The sequence below is a fragment of the Podarcis vaucheri genome, assembly GCF_965113315.1.
Source record: "Podarcis vaucheri genome assembly, chromosome: Z".
NCBI lineage: Eukaryota > Metazoa > Chordata > Lepidosauria > Squamata > Lacertidae > Podarcis > Podarcis vaucheri.
This window is the reverse complement of record NC_138758.1, coordinates 41263347-41280324: the sequence shown is the minus strand read 5'-3', so window position 1 is coordinate 41280324 and position 16978 is coordinate 41263347. Positions and strand designations below refer to the sequence as shown.

Below are 16978 nucleotides of genomic sequence, written 5' to 3'. Positions count from 1 at the left end.
TATTATTTTCAATTGGTCTACTCCGAGTAAGATTTACATTGGACACAACCCTATATTATTAACAAGGCTTCTAAATGGAGCTCTTTGTCCAAGTTGGCACCTGTGTTGGACTTGGAAAAACTGAGAGAAGAAACTACCTGAACGCGCTGCTTAAAAACACGCCTGCTGTCCGTAGCCTTTTGGCTGTTATCTTTTTAATCCCTATTTACAAATGTTCTTGTTCCTTTATGCCTGTACAAGAGCTGATCCCAAAGCGGTGGGCTACTGTATCATTCCTTCCAGTAGCACCTTAAAGACCAACTAAGTTAGTTCTTGGTATGAGCTTTCGAGTGCATGCACACTTCTTCAGATATCTTTAAGGTGCTACTGGAAGGAATTTTTTTATTTTGACTATGGCAGACCAACACGGCTACCTATCTATAACTGTATCATTCCTATTTGCCTGGCTGTCGTTTGCAATTGTCACCAAACATTTGCGAAGGCCTCCAACCAAATTTGCAGACTGCAACTCATTGGCACTTAAACCAATCTGCATTTTCCAATGAGCGTTTTTAGATAACCTGAAGGATCTTGGCTGCATCAGTTGAAGATATAAACATACGTAATGTGAAATGCTTTTTCTCAATGTTAACTACTGAATAAAGCATCAACCTATTTTTTGAATAACTTGACATTGAGTATGGGAGTATTCTATTTGGTGGAATAACAGCCTTTCTTGAGAGTAGTGGATGACATTATTAATATTTGCCTTGTAATGCAGAATTTCTACACTCCTGAAGTTTTTGTGGCGAAATCGATCCTTACTTCACTGTGCTCTTCCCCCCTTATCTTCAAGCTTCCCTCAGGAGGAGGAACAGTAAAAATGGACTTTTGCTTTGTTATAATGTGTAAAGTTTGAAATGATCATAAAGTGGCATTTAAGATGCTGTGCTTTTTCCTTCGATAATGTTGCACTCAATAAAACAGGGCTTCGTTCACACACATTGCTATTATATAAAAAAGATGGAACTATAAAAATGAAGAAAACTGAAAGTAGCTGCCCACAAACTCAAAGCAAAATGATTAAATCAGAATGTGTTTTAAGTATTTCTTTTTTAATGTAGTAAACAAGCCTTGGTGGTTGAGATGGCCCTCCTGTAAATATATTACTAATGTGTGGGGCCACTACCAACCTTGTGGGTGGGACATGATCATAGGACAGCACTGTGTGAGCTTATACTGCCATGTAGCCTATTGACCCAGTAGGGGGTCCATATATAAGAGAATAATCACAAGGTGTTAGTCTGCACACGGGAAAACCTGAAAAATGTGGACACTGGTTTGAAATGTCACAGTCCGCATCCTCTCTCTCCAGGTCACATCCCTCACTAGCTCTGCTTTGCATTCCAAATATTTTTGCCTGGCTGGAATATGTCATTTAACTGATAGTGAATATTGCTTGTCTGGAAGAAGGAGGGTGTGTAGAACCTAGCCTCCTGTACAAAGTTTTTTAAAAATCACACTTCTTGGGGTTTTCCACAACAAGCATGTGTTGCAGATTTAACATTTCTAATCTGTATTTGTCTTCCTGTTCTGCAAAAATAAGCTAATTTAAATGGTTTCCATTTTGGGGGTCCAAAGTTTATAAACTGATTGAATCTGAGCATTAGATTCTTAGAATCATGAACTCTCAGTGACTGGTATCTCCAGGGACATGGAGGTTAGTAAGATCACAATTCATTCTGGCTTGGTGTGTACTTAAAATTCAGTATTTATGTGGGTGTTTACACTGTGGGTTTCTATGGTGTGAGCTTTTTAGTATTTTTTTTAAATATAATTTTTATTAACAAACCAATCAAATCACATTAGTTCCAAATTACAAAACCAAATTTTTAATTTTTTTGTTGGGGGTACCCATGCTTCAAGCTCAGAAAGGGATCCAAACATCTCTCTTGCTGCTGCTTTAATGTTACAGTTCTGTCGAAATAGTATTCACAGTTCTATCCAAACTTCTCTTTATTGTTTTCCTCATTTTCTTGTTGTTATCATATATTCCTTTCTTTGTGATCTCTGATAGTCTCCACAAGTGGGTTGTGAGCTTTTTAGTATTTGTTGGAATAAGGTAATAAAGTAATTCTGCTTTCCTATTAAAACTGGCATGTAGGGTAAAAAAGTTGTGCTATGCTCCAGAAATTCCTCTGCTTTAGGAAATGTGAACTATACAGTATAAATAACTTTCACAACTGTTCAACGTGGTAGAATTTCCAAAGTGTCTCAGAAACATCACTAGCAAGCCTGATTATGAAGCGTAAAGCAAAGATTTCACACAGCTTCAAATTAATCATGTAGATATTTTCAGTAAGAAGAAAAGTACCACTAATGTTTCTAAACACATCAGACCAGCTGAGCAAATCAGCAAAGGCCAGAAAGGCAAACCAAAAGGTTAGGTGATGTTAACTAAGACCTCATCTCAATAGACCTTATAGGGTGCTTCTCTGATTTGAAAAGTATTTATGGCCATATTCAGCAAGCAATATAATGCCACATGATTATAGTACAATTAATCCTACCATGAACAGCCTAATCTTAATTTTGCTTCAGGATTTGATTATATCAACAGCTAGGTCAAAACATTGACATGGTACTATGAGAGGGGTTTCTTTTGTTTTAAATGTTTAAATGTGTATAATTTACATTGAATCCCTATTCTAGCTTTTTCTACAGGTTTTCTACATGCTAGACTTTAACTATTCATGCATAACAGATCACACACACACACACACACACACACACACACACACACACACACATATAGCACACAATATCCCCTCTGTGAAGAAACTTGGAAAGGGCACTGAATCAACATGTTCACTATTTCAAAACTGTGTAGAGCAAGGTTCTTATGCATGAATATTGAATTTACTGTGGATTTAGCAAAGTGACCTGATTTAAGTTGAAGTTCACCCACTTTGTTTGGAAAGCAAACATTCTTCTTGGTCCAGAGCACGGAATGTCAGTTATGACAGCTGCAAAGGGCAAATTTGTTGAGACTGGATATATCTTTTTAATGTTTTGGAAAGAAACTTCCAAATATGAATACCCTGACAAAATGGGGAGATTAAATTCCGTTTGTTGTGACTACAGTGTTAAGTTACTTATCCTTGTATTTTTCCCTGTACTCATTTGAACATTGATGAGTGGAACTAGACATCTTTCCTTGAGGCTAGTCTTCATGTTGTTCACCACAATGGTATCACATTATTTTTGTGCATATCACAAACCAGTTATCTGCCACCTTTCTCCCAACACTTCTGCCACCTTGTGCCCTGCACCATCTCCTAAATTGTTCCAGTGTGTTTGGGGAACCCCCAGAGCAGATTTAGTGGGCATGCAGGGGGCAAAGAGGGAGGTAACATTCAATTGCACAAGGAGAAACCTTGCACTGATGGAAAATTCACCATAGCGCAACGTTGAACATAAGCAAATGTCACAACAGCACCCTCCCCAAAGAATCCTGGAAACTGTAGTTTACCCCTCAAAGATCTACAATTTTCAGCAGCCTCAAACTACACTTCCCAGGTGTTTATGTAGGTTTGTGCTTTAATTGCATGGTGCATAAGCAGACAAAAGCTCATCTATTGCTTCTCTTTTCCTGCTTTTCTCACCAGGCTTTGTCCGTAACACAAAAATACAGCAAAGTACCCATTCTGATACAAAATTTAGCACAAGCCCGGGCTTCAATTTCCATTTTAAGGTCCTTCCTAATCAGAGGTGTTTCCAGAGTGGTAGTCATGTTAGCTTGTTATAACAAACACACAAAGCATCTTACAAGTTGTAACTTTCTTTCCACTTTGGGTCAGGTTTTTTTACTTAAGAACTCACTTGATAGCCATAGGTGACGAGGAATTCCATGTAGGCGAGTATCCAGGCTGGTGGATGAAGGGTGCATTGGCCCATTCCTCCTCCGCCAGCCATTTGGTTCCTGTGTTAGCCAGAGGAAGGAAAGTCCCCTCTTCCATGATTGGCATGGAATTACAACGGAGTTTGATGGAGAGGGGGCCAAGTGATCCATTCTTCCTCTGCCAGTCCAACTGGTCAACTATTTTTTTAGTAATCTAAGAGCAGCACTCAGGGTGAAATTCAATTCTGTTTGCCCTTAAAGACAGACCTACCCAACTTGCATTTTTTGAAACAAGCAATCGAAAATGCAGGTCACCTTTCAAATTCGCACTCCTCTTAATTTTGCAATGCAGTTCTTCAGTTCCATCCAGCATGGAAATCCGGGTTGGTATTTTTCTGGAGGGAGGTGGTGGCAGGATAGTAACATTTGTTGGCGTATTTACAAGTCTAGCATAAGCTTTCACAGACTCCCATCCTGCAGCAAGTCCATTAAGCCACAATAAAGTTTTCAAGACCTATAATGTGTATTATCAAGTGCAATGATTATTTTTGATAAATAAATGTAAAAATCCAGGGGGGAAAAGACAGATAACATTTATTAAAACATGTTATACAAAAGACCAACAGACTCTTCTATAAGAAGAAAACAATGAAACAGTAATGTCACATAAAACCATGCTGTACATTATTAGGACAGCAATATTAAGAGAGATATCAAATTATCCATCCTTTGCAATATAGGTGTAACAACTCACAGAAGATCAACAGGATATGAACTGTAATATTACAAGTGACAATGCTTTTGAGGGGAAATTTTTTAGAGGAACAAGAAAGGTTCACCTCACTCGCATATGAACAGTTACATTTATTTAAGAAATACAGTAGAGCCCAGAAGGGAAAGTTGAAGAAAAGCAGCAGTGGCTGATGCAGGAAGCAGCTTTCAAGCAAAGAAGTATGACAATGACCCTGCTTTAAAAAGAAATGTTAATATGCAATTCATTTTTCAGCTCTTTGCCTTCAGGGCTCCAGCTGCTAGTCCTAATGATTTTAACTATCCAAATTAAATAGAAATATTTGAATTAAAATGTGTATGCTTACAGAATGTATTAACATTCCACTACCAGATAAAAACAAATATTTTTTTTTAAAATAGACTCTTATAGAAATAGCATCTGCCCTAAAACATTCAACACATAAGATTTGCCACTTTGAAGGGGTGGGGAATGCCAGAAGCAGTCTTTACAGTAAATCTACACTCTTTTCAACTTGTGAAGCATGCTGTGTTAGCAAAGTGTTGACAAATCACCCGTTAAGCACTCAGGGTCTGTGGTTAATACCTCTTAAAATCCTTTAAGGATCAGGAAAAACAGAGTTCCCAAACCCAGCAGTTTTAGCTTCACAAATCAGCATGAATATAGTAAAGGTAAAGAGACCCCTGACAGTTAAGTTCAGTCGCAGAGGACTCTGGGGTTGCAGCGGAGCCAATGTTTGTCCATGGACAGTTTTTCCAGGTCATGTGGCCAGCATGACTAAGCCGCTTCTGGTGAAACCAGAGCAACGCACGGAAACCCCCGTTTACCTTCCTGCTGGAGCGGTAACTACTTATCTACTTGCACTGTGCGCTTCTGGACCACCAAAAGCTATAATGAAATAAAGTGATATACTATCCTAGTTGCCCTTTTCAAGACTCAGCTCCCATCTGCACTATAAAGCAAAACCAGTATCATACCACTTTAAACAGTCCTGGCTTCCCCTAAAGAATTCTAGGTTAACAATACCTCTTCCCATAGAATTCCAGGAATTTTATGAAGGGAATAAGGGGTCTTCTAATAACTCTCAGCACCTGCAATCAACTACAGTTCCCAGAATTCTTTGGAGGAAGCCATAACTGTTTAAAGTGGTATGATGTTGTTTTAAATCTATGGTGCAGATGGGGCTTTACTTCAAATGTATCCAAGGGCTTTTTCTCCCCATTTCCCATCCTTACCCTGGTGCGCTTCCATGTTGTCTGGCGCTGACTAGAGTTGTAGTCCAATACATCTTGAGAGCACCAGGTTGAGAAAGGTTGCTCTAAAAGTGAAGCATGTCCCTAATACCAAAGCATTCTATACAGTTTCAAAGTCGTGTTTCATTTTTGAATGTAAGTCACATAAAGTACCCCAAATATGACAAGGATGGTAGTAGCATAAAATTTTTACAGATTTGTTGGCAAGGCATCATTAGTTAGCACTTCCCTTATTAATAAAGGGAACTTAGCATAGCATGGTGGTAATTTATATTGCTCTTTCATCTCTCTTATGCACAAAATTATGGGCCCATGAACAGAGGGGGAGGGGTACAAATTCCAAGCTTTGGGCCTAACCTTTCTCAGTAGCTACTTTTGCTGGAATTTCCCACACAACCCAACTATGTGTAAGCCAGTCAGTTTGGAACTGCCGCCAGGAACTTAACACCATCACGCCCATTTTCTGAACTGGCCCAGGATTGCAGTCAAAGTTCCTGGAGATAATACCCCCCCCCAATGTATTTAACACTGAAAGTGAAAATGGCAGTATTCACACATCATGGTGAACCATAATTAACCTATAGCTGCTGATTTACTCCTCCTCCATTAGCACAAGTCAAGAGCAAGAAACCACAATCTCTGGGCTTAACATTATGACTGAACAGCGGAACTTGATTTGTTTTGCTCCAAAACAAACCACAAAGTGAAACTAAGGTTTGTTGTTGGTTTACCAATCACAGTCTTGGTTGGAGCAAATCAAGACAGGTTGACATACCACTAAGCCAAGGGGAGAAGCGAAGCAGGTGCCATTGAGTTACCATGACATGAGAACTGGGACCGTGAAAGGTTCTTGTATATCTTACACTCCAGTAGGAAACCCCTTACCATCTTACCTACATTTCAAAGCTCTGTAACCATAAGTTATTCAAAAACCTAAACTCAATTGACCTCTGTATGTCCTGTCCAGAGAAGGCATCAAGCTAATAGAGGGAGATAATCCAGCCAAGAAGTCTAAATGCACAAGCAAAAGGAGAACCATTCTTGCACAGCTTCCCATCTATGGTGCCTGTACAAGAACAACTCTCCAGTGGATTAAGCAAAAGGGCTTTTGTGGTAGGCCTGAAGGAACTCTGGTTTGGAGTAGGGTTGTCAGGCCTCTGCTCCAGTGACTCTTGTAGCTGCTTAACATGCAACATTTAAACAGGTGAGGTTTCCCCACTCCTAGTTCTCCATTGCAGGAAAAGCTTTGTCAGCTTAAATGTGTCACATCAAGATGCAGTTAAGAGCACAATAGCAGGGCAAGTAGAAAATGTTGGCAGTCAGAATGGGGCAGGTTGAGCCTTCCTTCCATTTGCTACGGCTAGATTGGCAGCACAAACGTTTGAGTGAGGTCACAGCGCAAGGAAAGCTGAGAAATGCTGTGGGGAGCCGTAAGAAATACAGGTTCTCTTTTCCCTAACAGAGCCCAAAGAACAGGAGCAGGGAACATTTAAGCTATAACTCCAATCAGCCAGCAACCATGGCCAATGGTGATGGATGATGGGAGCTGTAGTTCAGCAGCAACTGGGCAGTCCAAGTTTCCCCACACCTGTTGTAGAAGTTTGCAAATAAAATGGCTTCCTGGAGATTCTAAGGCAATAAGGATTTTTTTTTTTTTTAAAAAAGAAGACAAAACTAAAAGCAGACCCTTAGGATCAGTTCTTCTTACACAAACCCCAGACCCTGTGCTCATATAAATAAAAAGCTTCTTATCAATATAAAATTTCAAGATTGAAGACAAGGAAAAAATTGAACGGACAACATGAATAAGAAAACAAACCAGAGGGAATATATATATCTATCTTGGAAGTTCTAAAAAAAACATTTATAAATGGTTTTTGTTTTGTTTTTAAATACAAAGTGCTTCTATACATTTAGCAGGTTACAGTGTTAGCAAGAAGATCCCTGTTGGGTTAACTTGTTTGGTAGGGTTCAAGTTGGTGACAGTCATTTCCACCCTGGTGTGCTGCTGAGCTCATCTAAGCAGGGAAAACAGCAGATTATTTATTGTTGCATGTGCCAGCAACAAAAATATCATATATGGATTGCTGATGACTGAAGGGGGGGGGGAGATATATCAAAAATTGATCTTGTGTTGATTTAGAAAAGCTTTTAACATGTTTTTTGTAAGTAAAAGCCATTAAATAGTTCCACCAAAGGAGAAGTTACAGCACTACAACCTTACCAAACAACCAAACCCATATTTGTGCCAGACACTCATATTCCAGGCCCAGCTTATCACATGAAAAGTTTGTTTAAACTCTGTAGTTAAGGGAAAAGGGTAATAACCCCAGAAATGTTTGCTTTCCTTGGTGAATATGCACAAGGTCCACCCATCTCCCCACTTCTTTTTCTATTCAGGCTGAAGTTTGGGGAGGGCAGGGGCGGAATGACATGCCTTGGCACCAGCAAGCCTTCTTGGCACCGGCAGAGTATTCTGTTAAGGAAACACCTCATTTACCAATCAACATATATGACAACCTCTGTCCACAGTAAATATGGGGGATTTCTGTGCCCCAATTACTATCAAACAGCAGCACAAATGCTTTGACCGTTCTAAGTTTCTTCCATCTTGTGCATTCACCCTGTAGTTGGGGTGATGAAAAGAGTGAGAAGGAAGGAATATAACAGCAGTTCTAGTTTTAAAAATTTAAAACTACTTGTGGTTACAAAAAAAGGTATCCAGTGTTTAAAAATTCTTCCTTCACAGAGGATAAGAATCATGTTCAGAAATCCACAAGCTGCTTCCAGGTTTGGAGATGTCTGCACAGCACCGTTGGGGAGCATCCAGCAGTAGCCATTCTTTGATTCTTAATCATCAAGCAGCTTCCTTAGAGAGTGATGCAGAGTAAGTTCCTTTAGAGCTGTTTCCCCAGCCTCAGTCCCTCATGGCTCCCCACCTGAGTTAAGTGAGGAGATCAGTACCAAAAGTGTTCATTGCAAACAGTGACACAGAATTCAGTACATTGGATTTTGTTCTCTGAAGTCCTGGTACCTAACCAACACTTCCCAAAGCAAATACCCCAAAAGAGAAAAAAATGAAAACTGGACAGGTGTCTGCCTGGAATCTCAAGTGCTAGAAAAAGAGCATTTTAATCTCCAACTGGGGAGCAAACATGATACTCACTATTGTGGCAGCCAAAAGTGCAGACTGGCTAGCTGTATGAGGCACAACAGGGAGAGGGGTTTAGGAGTTGGAGAGAGATGAGGTTATAGTTTAATCTGTCTCTGTATAAAGTGTCCATCACAAAATAGCCAACTGCTTTACAAAAGAATTTTTAAAAAAGCATGACGCAGAATCACTCTGCCAAGATAAACAGAGCCAGTCAATGGAACTCAAAGCTTGACTGATTAAAAAAAGCAGCCGCTTGTTAAAGCTGTCAGCCCCTGAAAGTTGTCTAGCAACTTGTGTTAAAGTATCTATAATTGCCCCTTTGGTTCAAAAAAGGTAACTGCTCATATATCTATTTGGCTGAACAAAATCACAAAGACTTCTGAACATGGGACTACAGTCATCCAACCAAGGCGCTCAGGATGTGCAGCTATCTATATGCAGACTCACTGAGAGCAGAGAACACTAATGAGATGAGAGGGAACCCCTCTCCTCAAGTGCTAACAAAACACAAAGAATAATAAATAGCAATAATTATAATTACACTAAAGTACCACCACTCAAACTTGCCTCCTTATTTGTAGCCTGGGCAGAATTCCCTGCTTGCCTCCACAGGTGATCCCACTTGTGCTATAGGATTTTTTTTTTTTAAAAAAAAAAACCAACCATCCAGAATCTCAGCAGCGTAGTACATGGCACACCCTGTGCAACATATACATTCTGTGTTACTCTATGATGCAGATATGTAATCTGGTTCTCTCTGCATTTTTCCTTCCCATACACTCTCCCCACCCCACTGCCTGGCACCTGTTTTCAATTCATCTCAGTAGTGTTCTGCTCCACCTTACAGGCTTGGTATGACTTTGTACAAGACGTTACATGCCGATGAAAACTGTCCCTCCACATGAACCTTTTCCCGCAAATGTTGCACTCATAAGGCTTGATGCCAGTGTGAATTTTCATGTGGCCAACAAGGTGGTGCTTCATTTTGAACTTCTTACCACACACGCCACAACCGTAAGGCCGCAGGCCGAGGTGCATGCCCATGTGGCGGTCCCTCTGGCTTTTGTGGGTAAAGCTTTTGCCACACTGGCAGGGGTAAAGTTTGTCAGCTGTGGAGAACCCAGACAGGGCATTTTCATCCTTGATCCCCGAGGGAACGTCCATGCTATCTCCATAACCTGCAGCAACCCCAGCGTCCTGTCTCTGAAGGCTGAGTGTCCCATCGGCCCTTTCCCCAGAAAACTCTTCCATGGAAGAGCCGTAGAAGTCCACTTGCTCATCGTAATTGCTTTCATTGGCTTGCTCACCAAACTCTGTCTCCATCTTTTTTTCATTGACACGAAGGTCTTCGGGGCCAGACGTCGGGACAGAGTGGCTCACCTGAATGGCATTCATGGATTCAGACACCTGCTGCTCATCGTAAGGGCCATGCACTTCCACCCCTTCGCAGTCCTGCACAAACCTCTCTGTCTTCACATGGATCCACCGCTTGTGAGACATGATGCTCGGTTTGCTGTAAAGGGGCCTGGCGTACTGATACTCAGCACTGTCGCTTGCTCCTTCCTCTCCATCCTGGCTTGTCATCCCTGTGCTCAGACGGTCATGTTCCGTTGAAGAATTGCTGGGGAGATACTCATGTTCTGTGAGTTGAGACAATAGTTCATCTTTCGAGCTTTCCTCTTCATTTTCACCATCCTGCACTTTGTGGAAGTCTGTCTGCCCCACAGACCCTATCTCAAAGCTCTCCACCAGGCCATTGTAGTTACTGCTGCTGGGGGACTGGTGGTCACTGGCACGATTCAACTTTTGACAAAGAACGGAAGGGTTTCCTTCCAGCACCTCAGTGCATTTGTCTACCACGTGCCACATCTGAAGAAAACTTGCCGCTGTGAGGTAGCTGACAATCTCTGGCGCAGGCATCACCAGGCGCCCAGTGTAAGTTGACAGAAGGATGTTCTCAAACACTCTGGGGTTCATGACGTCAGGCAGAACAATCCGTCGACTGTTTTTCAAGAGCACTTGGTCGCAGAAGTAAGGGGAGCTGGCTGCCAAGACAGCTTTGTGGGCTCGGAACAAATGTCCCTGAACAACAATAGAAACATCACAGAGCTGCCCTTGCTGGCGTTGCTGGTTCAGCTTCTGCAAAACGGTGCTACAGAAGTCTGGGAACTCCACTCTGAAAGAATTTGTTCCAGGCTCCATCTCATCAGTGTGCTGCAAAAGATGAACATTGGTTTTCAAGACTATGAAAGTGGACCCAACTTTGCAAATAAATAAATCCCCCCAAATGTATTAGTAAATGTGTGCATGCATGCATGCATGCGCGCGCGCACACATGTACACACACACACTCTTTTACAAGCCTTTCATGTCCATTTATGCCATTTTGAAAACCTGAAAGAACCAAATTCCTCTATGAGTTTTCAAAATTTGGATCCAGTTGCGACCTGCCACAGATGAATGGCTATTTGTAAACCTGAAGCAGACTTTCTCCATCTCCACTTTTCAGTACAGTGGTATCTCTGGTTACGAACGCTTCTGGTTACGCACGCTTTTGGTTACAAGCTCTGCTAACCCGGAAGTAGTAGTTGCTCCCGGTTGCAAACTTTGCCCCAGGATGAGAGCGGAAGTTGCGCAGTGGGAGGTGCCATTAGCGAAAGTGCGCCTCAGGATAAGAATAGTTTCAACTTAAGAACAGACCTCCGGAATAAATTAAGTTCATAACCAGAGGTACCACTGTACTGCAAGCTTTTGTACACATAAAATATTTTCATTCCAACTGTCTTTTAGCAGTAAAGCATTAGGAGAGGGCAGATCCACTTAAATATTATGAGCTCTGAGCACTTTGGGATGGGGCAGGCTAGAAACCCAAATAAATGCATAAATATGCACCAAAGATTCTCACAAGCATGCACCCATGAAAGGACTATAAACTTCAATGGAAGCTATAGTGGTAGCAATAGTAACACAAATGCTCAGAAGGGTCCAGGGCAGACTTTGCCAACCTACTGCCCCTCCAGATGTTTTGAACTCCAATCTCCTTCCAATAGCTAGGCATAGCCAAAGGTCAGAGGTGATAGAAGTTGTAGTCCAAAATATCTTGAGGGCACTGGGCTTTGAAAGGCTGATCTCGGGTGACAGCTTGGAGTTAGGGCATGGGGAGAAAATCCACTATTTCTAAATGTCTACTTCACATTTTATTGGCACTCCAAGGGGAACTTGGGAGCTGGGGTTTTCTCAGCCCTGATCTGCATCTCTCCCAAATTACAGGTGCTGTACAATCTGGTACTAGAAACATTCTAAGTATATATAGCAGAAAAAAGCAGATATCAATTCTTGTTTCCATCCATATTAAACTCTCCAACCTTTAAGAAAGTCAGTATAATGCATGGGATCTGCACAGAATACAAGTAGCTGAGGCTAACTAATTAAGATAAGGTTTAAAGGTTGGTTTAACATCTTAGAACAAGTAAAGATCTTCTCTGATTCTGAGAATCTAAGATCTAAGCCCTGCAGTGGCCCTGTGCTGTCAGAGTGGCACACAGGACAAGAGTAGTACAGGGGTACCCAGTGTATTCCCTTTCAAATGTTACAGACTACTGTACCCACCTTTCCTTTCAACAGGCCTTGCTGCCTGTCACTGTTGGGTGCTATAGCCCAGAAAAAATGGAGAGGCAACCCGCTCACTATTGTTGGATTAGGGTAAAGCCTGCTAGTCAACAGACTGGTCAATTATTGTCACATTTCCAAGAATGACACTATAAACAGCTTATCTTATTTGTTCTTGTTAGCAAGAGAAGGAGTGAGGGGCACCTTTGTCCCCTAGCCCTGTAGCTGTCTGAAGCAAAGAGCAGTTGGAGCAGCTTCTCCCATATGGCAGCTTGTCACTGCAAGTGTCTCCAGACACAGTTGACAGAGCAGGTTTGTTTGCTGTTGCTCCAGAGGATAGGGACTCAACGGGTTCAAATGACAAGGAAGGGGACTTTGACTAAATGTTAGTAAAAATGTCCTGACTTTATAAGCTACTTGGCAATCTAACGGACTGCCTGGGATCTGCCTCCATCTTCTAACGGACTGCATGGTAGCCTTTTTTTTAATTAGTGATGTGTAATGGGATTTTCCACATGAGAAGGAGGGTTGCACTGGATGACCTCTGAGATCCCTTCCAGCTCTGTTTTTATGAGAATATAAATATGCTGTCCATGTTTTATAAGCCTAGTAGTTTTTGTAAATCAGCGTTAAGTAACAAATGGGCATTGCAACAAAATGTTTAAGAGTATCTTCCGCCCCTTCCCATGAGTGTTCCTGTTCAGGGTTCCAGCCAGCACTTCCTCCAGGATTTTCTAAACAGAAAAGGCAGGTGCTGGCAGCATGAAGCTGCAAGACAATTACTTGTCATGACACCTAAAGTTCACATCTTAGGAGTAAGTACTAAAAAAGGGAAAACAACAACATAACAGTATATCAGTTTAGCACCTTTTGGATTTTGGGTGCATAAGTTTTAAATTGAGGTCTATCAAGCTCAAGAGAAATCTGCCAAGTGTTAAATCAGAAACAAATACAAAAACTTGCAAGGAAAAAAGAATCCAAGCCAATGAGTTCTGAAATAGATTTGTCTCACTGAAGCAATAAATTATATAAAAGGAAACAGGGCTTAGGTTCAGGGCCTGTGCTGAGAAGCCTTTGGAAGCTGGGTTTGGCTTCAGCTCCCTGTCCCTGCTTTATCTGTCAATATCACATTGGCTTATATCACAAAATGGAACTTTATTATGAAGTTAAACTAACAATCCCTTAATAAATACAAGATAAAATAGTATACAGATATAGTATAAATAAAAAAGAGAAACTACAAAACTCTTCTTTTTTATTTATTTTATAACACTGTTGGTGCTTGATATTATTATTATTATTATTATTATTATTATTATTAATAGTCCACCCATCTGGCTGGGTTTCCCCAGCCACTCTGGGCGGCTCCCAACAGAGTATTAAACAGAATAAAACTTCAAACATTAAAAACTTTCCTAACATTATCCAACATAATTCGAAGACAGCATGAACAGGTAACCCAGGTATAAATAGTAAAACCACTAGTAATCAGAAGTAATCAGGCTTCATTCCTCTATTTCTTTTCCATGTGGTCTATTTTTAAAATTACTCACTGCTATAAGCATCAGCCACACAACAGAAGGCATCGTTTATAGTGATGCTACACCTAGGTCTCAGATTGCAGACATGTATGAGAAACAGGGGATTTAAGGAACAGAGGTAGAGCAAGTAATGACTACTCTAATGTCACAGGCAGACAAACTCTAAGCAGCTCTGAATGCATTAAGAGCATCTCTGAGGTAGAAAGGAACTTGGCTCTGTTGAGAAAACACCTGTTGCCATAGCAACAGCAACTTGCTAGATCATGAGAAAGTGCTTATGGCTTTTCTAAAGCAAAAAATAAATAAAAATTAATTAATTAATTAATTAATTAAAAGTGCCAAGAGAAAAGGCAGCACAGTAAAACAAGATAAATAACTCAAATTCTAGAGTTTTGCTTTGGTAAAATTTAAAGACAACTAACAGCGGAACTCTTCCCACTGTCACAAGACCTGCTGTTGGTCACTACATTAAATGGCTTTAAAAAGGGATTAGCCGAAAGCATGGGAAAGCAGAGGTCTATCAATCCCTCTAAGCCAGGATGACTATTTAGAAACTCCGTATTCAAAGGCAGTATGTCTCTAAAGAACAGAGGCTGGGGTAGAGCTGTTGATCTTATGCTCTGGTTAAGGGCTTCCAGAAGTATCTGGAAGCAAGATGGTGGATTACAGCCAATGCTTTTCAGCTTCGGGTCCCCATATGTTAGACAACAACATCCTACAATTCCCATTGGCTAAAATAGCTGGGGATGATGGGAGTTGTAGTCCAACCTCATCTGGGGACCCAGGGTTGAAGAACAGTGAATTAGCTTGACCTTTTGGGATCTGGCAGGGCTTTTCTTATGGGAGAGATCTGTGATTTTTTTTAAAGAACTAGTAAAATGATACTTTCAGCCAAAAAAGAGGAGTTTTTTACTGGAAACATTTCATTGGACTTTTTGAAAGAATTGCAGGCCACATAACAATGCTAAAGACTAGTTGAGAAATCTGGGCAAACAAATTGAAACTGTATGATTTCTTGAAAAGTAAAAGGGATGCATTCCAGGAAGACTTGATGTGTATGTAAGAGTAAGGAAGGCAAGGGGATCAAAAACTAGCAATCCAAACAAACCCAGCACTTGCATCCCAAACGTACACATCAAATGGGACCATGGATCCACATGAGCTTTGCTCTCCTCCTCCTCCTCCTGGAAGGGAAATGTAGTTCTCATCACCTCCCCAATTAATATAAAGCAGCCTTTGCCAACCTTGTTTCCTCCAGATGTTTTCAACTACAACTTCCCATCTGCTGCTGACACAAAGCCGCAGAGTGAGTAAGAGACTGAGCTGTGAACTTGAAGCTTTCCAGTTCAAATCTTACCAAAAGCCAGACAGCTATAAATATTTCACTGTTCTCCCAAGTTCAGTCAAACCCCTGTTTGCAATATGGAGATAATACTGACCTACCTTAGAGGGTCATTAAGGTCCACCTTTTAACTGAGATATCTCATGCATACATGATTACTCAGAATAACTTAGCCGGGACTTCTAAGAAAGTTGGTTTGCAGCCACAGCATTACTAATACTCAACACTTTCTGGGGAGCAGCTTAATATGAAATAGAAGCCCCAGAGGATTGGATAAGGGGTTCATCTAGTCCAGCTTCTGCTTCCAGAGTCAGCAAAAAGAAAAGAGAGGGAGGGAGGGAGAAGAGGCATTAGTTCTCAAGGAGAAAACCTCAAAAGTGCATAGGAATCAGATTTTACAAGGACTCACTGTGTTTTTAGACACAACAAAACCAGTTGCTTCAGAGGAACTGTTTAAGCAGCCTTGCATACCACATGATAAAAAGTTCATTGCTACATGATAAAGGTTAATTTAACAGATAGCATGCAACACTGTTTAAGCAGCTCCTCTGCAGAAGCTAGTTTTGCTGTCTCAAGGATGAGTATCTTGATTCAAAGTGCATGAGCACTAAAAATAATTATTATACACATCTTGCAAATGAAGGAAATGAAGGAGGACATGATGGTGAACACTCTTCCCTGTTGCTTTTCCCCACCTCCTAAATGCGTAACATGATACAAGCCAAATTCTTAGTCTTCTGTGTAAGCTAAAGTATAGTCTATTCTGATGTGGCAGCAGCTGTCCAAGGTTCTCAGGCAGGCAGGAGGTTCTTACCACCACCTTACCTAGGCAAAACAAATATTGAGCCTGAGCTCTACCACATGCACAGGCACATGTTCTGCTGCTGAACTGTGGCATTCGAGACAGACTGCTTCTGGGCAGGGAGCATCCATTAAACTCTGGGGGCTAATAGATACACCCCTTTCTCGTTAGCCAGACTAAACACACGCACGCACCACGGAAATGATAATACTAATAAAAATGACACCGAGGAGAAAACTCTGCATCACTGCTTCGCACCCCACCCGAGCAACATTGCTTTTCAGAGGTAGACTACCTCTGAACAAGAGGGCTCCATTAAAAAAAAAGATGCTCATGACATCTCTCCCCCCCCAACTCCCCCCCCCAATTACTGTTATTTCCACGGCATCGTTACCTACACTTCTCAGGAATCCTCACCCCCACAAAAATAAATAAACACTGGCCCGATGGACAGGAGAACCCCTCACCTGACCAGGGGGGAAGGAGCCTCGGAGTGGGGCGTCGGGCGCTCCTCTTTCACATGGTGGACGAGATACCCGCGCTCCTCCTTCTCTTGCTGCTCTCGCAGCTCCGCATCCTCTCCTCCAGCAGCAAGCAAACCAGACCCGGAAGCGTGAGTGCCTGCTTTCTTTCTCTTCCTCTATCG

At 41.4% G+C, this 16978-nt stretch overlaps 2 protein-coding genes and 1 long non-coding RNA gene across 9 annotated transcripts in view; 1 reads left to right on the top strand and 2 right to left on the bottom strand.

The window, feature by feature from the left end:
- Window positions 1–16978, bottom strand: part of LOC309523720 — a 118828-nt gene that overhangs the window by 19448 nt on the left and 82402 nt on the right. The gene's annotated exons all lie outside the window — the stretch shown is intronic.
- LOC309523705 (uncharacterized protein) overlaps window positions 1–16978 on the top strand; it is a 91140-nt gene that overhangs the window by 37011 nt on the left and 37151 nt on the right. The gene's annotated exons all lie outside the window — the stretch shown is intronic.
- On the bottom strand, window positions 4458–16933 carry ZBTB43 (zinc finger and BTB domain containing 43). Of its 2 annotated transcripts, XM_082208123.1 has the most exons (3): window positions 16800–16931; window positions 15632–15828; window positions 4458–11252 (listed from the first exon to the last, which is right to left on the bottom strand). In XM_082208123.1, the coding sequence occupies exon 3, from the start codon at window positions 11238–11240 to the stop codon at window positions 9849–9851; it is 1392 nt and encodes a 463-aa protein (XP_082064249.1). In that variant the 5' UTR covers window positions 11241–11252; window positions 15632–15828; window positions 16800–16931; the 3' UTR covers window positions 4458–9848. The 2 variants fall into 2 exon arrangements, with proteins under 2 accessions (XP_082064249.1, XP_082064248.1); XM_082208122.1 differs by lacking the exon at window positions 15632–15828 and having other exon boundaries at window positions 16800–16933.

Bases quoted from the DNA above. Each gene is read 5' to 3' on its own strand.
- ZBTB43 (XM_082208122.1), bottom strand. From the start codon at position 11,240: ATGGAGCCTGGAACAAATTCTTTCAGAGTGGAGTTCCCAGACTTCTGT.